At 33.6% G+C, this 7,173-nt stretch overlaps 1 protein-coding gene across 1 annotated transcript; it reads left to right on the top strand.

Moving 5' to 3' along the window:
- The first annotated feature begins 3,620 nt into the window (after positions 1-3,620).
- On the top strand, positions 3,621-4,559 carry LOC102831569 (olfactory receptor 6C68-like). The gene has a single exon (XM_006859373.1). The coding sequence runs from the start codon at positions 3,621-3,623 to the stop codon at positions 4,557-4,559; it is 939 nt and encodes a 312-aa protein (XP_006859435.1).
- Positions 4,560-7,173: the final 2,614 nt, after the last annotated feature.

The following is a 7,173-nucleotide window of genomic DNA, read 5'->3' on the forward strand; positions in this document are numbered from 1 at the left end:
AACCAGCTGCTCCTTGGAAACCCTATACAGGGTCGCTATGGGTAGGTATCGACTTGACGGCACTTGACAACAACAACATATGGCTATTACATTTAAATAACCTGATCGGATTTTTATTTCAATCTTTTTAACATTTAACTAAATGTAATCATAATTAAAGACAGTTATAGTCCTGGTGTGGTGCGGTGAGTTAATGCCCTGGACTGTAAGGTTGGTTTGAACCACAAGGTCAGCAGTTCGATCTCACCAATTACTCCTCAGAAACCCTACACAGGGTCAGAACTGACTCTATGACACTTAACAATGTAGCTCATTGGATGAAAACATAGTACACAAAACCATTTTGAATGTTTATATTTGTGTGGGATAGTCTCTAATATTACTTTCATAAAATAATTTACAGTCTTTTTCTTTGTCATTGTTTCCTTTTTATCTTTTTATTTTTAATAATATTGGGTTACTTATTGAAAAGATTCAGTAGATATGAGTCTTGTGAAAGTTCTACTGTTATAAACAATGCAGGACAAAAATCTTATCATTTGACTTACAATTGTCCTGCATTTTAACATTGTATACATTGCTATTTCTGCTCTTTTTGCTCCTGAGGACTCTGTCCCCTTTACTGCACGTGTAAGGTTGTTTGCCAAACTAATTATATTGAAGATTCCTTAGTGACTTTCAATTGGGTCACCAAGGACTCTTTTTTGTTGTTGATTCTAATTGTCTTCTATAAAAATGGCCTATATAAAATAACTAGAAGTAAGATTAAGAGCCAAATATATTTTTTCTGACAAGTAGTTCAGATCAGCTGTCCCTAACTACCAAATAACTCATGATGTCTCTAGCATTCCATTGCTATAGCTAGCAAGAGAATAAGAACATACCTTCTTGTTTTTTAAATGGCTTCTTCCCTTTTCTGGAAAAGCTCTCTGCCGTATAAAAGGGTTCTGGGCATTTCTTATATTCTTTCTGGCTGAGAGAGGTTCCTTGAGAAAACAGCACTCACATGTCTATACTGGCAACCTATATCTCCTTATGACCATTTGGAAATAAACTGCCAAAATGAAATGAAATACTACTGTAAGGGTACGTATGAAAGCATTGTTACTTGTAGTGCTATGAGTTAATGTGCTGGATTGCAAGGTCAGTTTGAACTACAAAGTTGGCGGTTCAGGCTTACTAGCCCTATAAAAGGTCCTTGGAAGCCCTAAAAAAGGTCACTATGAGACAAATTGACCCATTGGTACTTAACAAGAAGTTATTTTTGCTATATGCCTTTTAGTAGCAATAGTAAGGAAATAGGTAGTGGGAAATCTCTTTATTTTATCTTTCTCACTTAAAGCAAGGTATTAGACTTAAATCATCAATATGATGAATACTAATTTTAGAATTTGGTGGAAAATATCCAAGAGTCACCTATGAGGTATAATTTTTTCTAGAAATATAGCTACATAATTACTAGAACTGGTTTGAGAAAATATTTATAAATTGCCCACTTGCCCACAACTACACATGTATGAAAAAAAAGTTACGTGCACATACAATGACACTACGTGGTTATATTGACTGATATTTATTATGCGTTTTTCATATTTTTAAAAATCAAAATACTTTCTTCAAGTTAAATATTAAATATAACAAATTCAATGTGACTATGAAGAGATTACTCTATATTTACTACTTATATATATCTGAATTCAGACAAAAGCAAAATATTGAGTTTTTAGGGTAAGTGTTCTGAGGCAAGAGAAAAGCTGAATTAAATAATAAGAAAACGACTATGTGGCACTCTGAAAGCCTGACAAAGTGGAAAACAGTAAAGAAGTTTCTCAGTGTGAACAAGAGAGGCATCTCCTGATGAGAACGCCCTATATTCAAGTCCAGATTTCTATTGCTCTTCATCTACACAGAGTCTGGACTCATATATTCCTGTCCATAGTAAAGTCTCTCTTCCATGGAGAACTTACTCTGTATATTGGGTCTATAGTAGTGAATTCAGTGCTTACTGAATTAGAAAAATGAGGAAAAAGATATTTTACAAAGCTCTTGTATGACACACATCAATATTTTCTTAGTAAAATACTTTCAAATCACAAGAAGAGGGCTTGTGTCTAGAAGATACAGTCCATATTTAGTAAGCATTAGAAAATTTGGAGCCTTGGAGATATTGCTAGTAAGTTGGAAGCCTGTGAATATCTATCAGCGTAATTGGGGATAAATGATAAATAACTCTTATTCAAGCAGTTCTACTCTGTAGTGTATGTATTTGCCATGAGATATGACTGATCTAATGTCAGCTAGTAAAGACAAACAAACGAACAACAGCAAAGGATAGGAAGTAAGACAAGGAACAGTAACCAGCTGCACTTGGGCATTTTTTGATGACATTACACATTAATTGAGACAGTGGTTGTATATAAGTAGAGTAATTTATGTCTACTTTTTGCCCTAGATTGTCCTATTTATATCAACTGCATTTAAACGTTTTCTAATACTCACCCCTTTGTCTCTCAATTATGCCCTTTGACAATACATTTTATAGTAACCCAACCTTTGAGATTTTCATTAACATTAACAAAATGTTAATGTTAATTTTCATTAACAAAAACACTGTCTTCATTAAACCAAACCTTCGCGTCAATGCATACAAGTAGTCAGTGGGTTGGGTTGTGATTAGAGTTGGAAATCTAGGAAACAGCAGACCCATTATCTCTCTGTGCACCAGTTCTTCTTATTTGCAAAATGGAGGTCATACACCTCCCTACCACACAGGAACATATCAGTTAGACAAGTATATGTAATATACTTGGAACAAAGTCCAGAACATGGTAAAAGTCTCATAAGTGTTTGCTATTAATATGATTATACACTGAATTAAGTAATGTGAACATGTATGATGGCATAGTTTTGAAAGACTTATGAAATAATAAGCGACTAACAAGTTGGGAAATGATTTCAAAACACATGAATAGACACGAAGAGTGTGAATTAGAAGGAAAGATGGCGGGAGAGTATACAGTGTCTTGGTGAGGACATTTAACAGTTCAAACTTGCTTTTCCTTCTGGACACTGCAAAAGATGTTACATAAATGTACTCCAGTCTGAATAAAACTAACAAGAAGTATGAACATATTCTTCCACAGTACATTCATTATACTCAACATTGCCTCACAATGTGATTAAAAAAAAGTGCAGCAAAACAGTGAGGTTATACTATAAAATGTAATCCAAGGAGTAGACGGAAGACGTAGATATTAAAGCTTGAAAGAGACATGAAATTACAAATTTGAATGTTTAGGAGTCAAAATTTATAAGCCCAATTAGAAGTTATAATGCTAAATTCATTATTAAGTAAATATAAAAGTAATAAAGGAAACTTTGTTCTTTGACAATACAACATATAATTAAATTAATTTTTTTTGTTCATTCTGCATACATAAATCAGAGAGCTCAACTCACTACAAAATAGAAAATGAATTCTTTGGGTGATCACATACATTTCATGTGAGTTGGATAAGTTGAATGTAGGAGTATTTATCACTGCCCAGTTTTGTCACTGAATGCAGCAGTTCAAATCTCTGATATTTACATGTAGGTTTTGCTTACACCAGAAGTCAGTAATGAGAAACCACACAGCAATAACAACATTCATTCTTCTGGGACTGACAGAAGATCCTCAACTGCAAGTTTTGCTTTTCATTTTTCTACTTACTACCTACATCTTGAGTGTAACTGGAAATCTGATCATCATTACCCTTACTTTGGTGGACCCACATCTTAAAACACCCATGTATTTTTTTCTCCAGAATTTCTCTTTTCTAGAAATCTCATTTACAACTGCCTGTATTCCAAGATTTCTGTACAGTATATCAACTGGAGACCGAACAATTACATATAATGCATGTGCCATTCAACTATTTTTAACAGATCTCTTTGGAGTGACTGAATTTTTCCTTCTGGCCACCATGTCTTACGATCGCTATGTGGCCATCTGTAAGCCCTTACATTATATGACAATTATGAGCAACAAAGTATGCAAAACAATGGTTATCTGCTGTTGGATAGCATCATTCATGATTATCCTTCCACCAATTAGTTTAGGTTTGAATCTGGAATTCTGTGACTCTAATGTCATTGATCATTTTGGCTGTGATGCATCTCCTATCTTGAAAATCTCATGTTCCGACACATGGTTAATTGAGCAGATGGTTATAGCCAGTGCTGTATTGACCTTTATCATCACTCTTGTGTGTGTAGTTCTGTCCTACATCTATATCATGAAGACAATTCTCAAATTCCCTTCTGTTCAACAAAGGAAAAAGGCCTTTTCCACCTGTTCTTCCCACATGATAGTAGTTTCCATCACCTATGGCAGCTGCATCTTCATTTATGTCAAACCTTCTGCCAAAGATGAAGTGGAGATTAATAAAGGTGTGTCAATACTCATATCATCCATATCACCAATGTTGAATCCTTTTATATATACTTTGAGGAATAAGCAAGTTAAACAAGCCTTTTCTGACTCACTCAAAAAAATCGCATTCCTCTCCAAGAAGTAAAGTGTTCCAAAATGGACAAATCCTGCTGAAAGATGCATATCTACATGATATAAAGCTGATAAACAGATCTGATCACTTAATTTATAGAGCAATCAGGCTGATATCACAGCCATTTACTCATTATTTTTTTCCTATCAATTCATTTCTGAACAACTAATTACTTACCAGTATAGTCTGTGGTGTATAAAACATACCTCTTTTAACCTTTTTACTAGCAACTTTCAGGGTTGAACTACTTATTTTCTGTCTTTTAAGGTGATTTTCAATTTGATTTAATAATGTAGATATGGGCAAGTCATTCTTAAACAGACAAAACTCCTGAACTTATTTAAAAAATTCACATTTAATTAAACTTTTAAAAAATCTATTGTTGTTGTTGTTAAGTGCCATTGAGTAGGTCCTGACCCAAGTGACCCTATATAGGGTTTCTGGGGAGCTGCTGGTGAGTTTGAACTGCTGACCTTGCAGTTCAAATGGCTTTGCAGTCTGGCACATTAACCCACAACACCACACCAGGACTTGGGGGAAAAAACAAAAACAAAAACCATAAGAGTGACAAAATGCACAGGAAAATATTTAAAGGAAATATAATTAAAAGACTAGGATTGCCACAAAAATCAAAAGAAAATGCTTATGAACATAATTATATAAAAAGTGTATGAATCAGTAATAAAAATAAATGGCAAGAAAAATAAGATAGTTGGTTCACTGCAATTAAATAAAATTGTCTAACATAGCAGAAAAAGATACACTACTTCATTGTTAACCACAAAATTTTATATTAAATATATATATAAAATCCATTCTACATATATGATCCATTATATATAAAATGGGAGTCCTGGTGTGGCATTGTGGATTAATGCGCTGTTCCACAAAGTCAGTTTGAACCACAGGTTGGCAATTCAAGCTCACCAGCTGCTCTTTGGAAACCCTATACAGGGTCGTTTTGGGTCAGAACTGACTTGATGGCACTTAGCAACAACAATATGCAAAATAAATATATAATTCATCCATTATATTTGCACAAATTAAATAATTTGATGATGTGAATTATTAGCAAGTATGCAAAGAAATGAGCACTTCATGCATGGACAATTTGTGTGAAATTTTTTCATTTAATTATTCATCAAAAGTATATATAACTTTTTGCCTGGATAGTCTCAATCTAGTCATTTGTAGCATAAATATAGTTGCCAATATTGACTCCTGGTGTGGTGCTATAAGATCAGCACTGCGAACCACAGTGTCAGCTGTTCAAACCCAAAAGTTGCTCCACAGAAGCCCTATACAGGGTCGCTATGAGTCAGAACCAACTCAATGTCACTTAACAATAACAAAAACATAGTTGCCAATCAGCCAAGAATATAAATTGAGTCCTGTTCATTTCAGTCGTTTTGTAATAGTAAATTATTAGAAACAAATGAATATCATTTTGGCAATATGTAAATCAAGAAAGGAATTATGATATGAGGTAGTACTTACAAAATGGTATGACTCTTGACCTTATTAGAGAAACATTAAAATATGTATATTTGAAAAAAAGTTTTTAGAATAGTATATGTCATCATGCCATTTATAAAAAATAATAGATTTTTAAAAAGAAAAGTTTGCTAATCCTAATGTATGAAACCATCCCTCTCCCCACCCAGAACACCAGCTCCTACAATCATGTATTTGCTCTTGAGTTTGGCAATGTGTTTTCAGATAAAATACCAAAAGCATGATGCAAGAAAGAAAAAAAAAAGTAAGTTAGACTTAGTAAATTAAAATATTTTTACTCTGTGAATGGCACTATGAAAAGAATCCAATGAAAAAATCACCCGCTGAGAAAATATTTGCAAAACATTTATTTAATAAATAACCAATATCCAAAATATGTGAGAAGACCTAGAACTGAACAATTAGAAAAAAAATTAAATTGAGCAACAGTTGTAACTCAAGATTTCACCATTAAGGTATAAACATGGTAAATAAGCATGTAACATTATGTCAACATTATGTGTTGTTAGGAAATTTCAAATTAAAAAACCTGGAATGTCACTACATAGCTATAACAATATAGTAAAAAGAAGAAAAAAAAAAGAACAGTATCAAAAAATAATATTGCAAAATGGTACAACCACTTGGGAATATTGTTAATTTCTTACAAAACTAAGCATAGTATTATAATATGATGGAGCAGTCATGCAAATTTGAAAACTCATGTCCATTAAACTCCTGCACAAGAATGATTAGAACAGCTTTATTCATACCTACCCCAAACCGGAGGCCATCACAATGTTCTTCAATAGATGAATGGGCAAATAAACAATGCTTGGTAAAACCATACAATTCAGCAATGTAAAGATACTAAGTATGAAGTAATGAGAAACAAAGATGGATCTGCAAAAGCTATGTTGTTGTTGTATTTCATTGAGTCGGTTCTGGACCCTAGTGACCCTGTATAGGATTTCCAAGAAGCAGCTGGTGAACTTGAACTACTGACCATGTGGATCAAACCAACTTTGCTGTCTACCGCTTTAACCTATAGCGCCGCACCAGGCTATAATTATGACCAGTGGTGGCCAGAGTGTGTGTAGTGGGGTTTGAATAGGCAATATTCAAGATATGT

This window comes from Chrysochloris asiatica, unplaced genomic scaffold, assembly GCF_000296735.1.
Source record: "Chrysochloris asiatica unplaced genomic scaffold, ChrAsi1.0 scaffold00033, whole genome shotgun sequence".
NCBI lineage: Eukaryota > Metazoa > Chordata > Mammalia > Afrosoricida > Chrysochloridae > Chrysochloris > Chrysochloris asiatica.

What these genes read in the sequence shown, in the direction of transcription:
- LOC102831569 (XM_006859373.1), top strand. Translation starts at nt 3,621, where the DNA reads ATGAGAAACCACACAGCAATAACAACATTCATTCTTCTGGGACTGACA.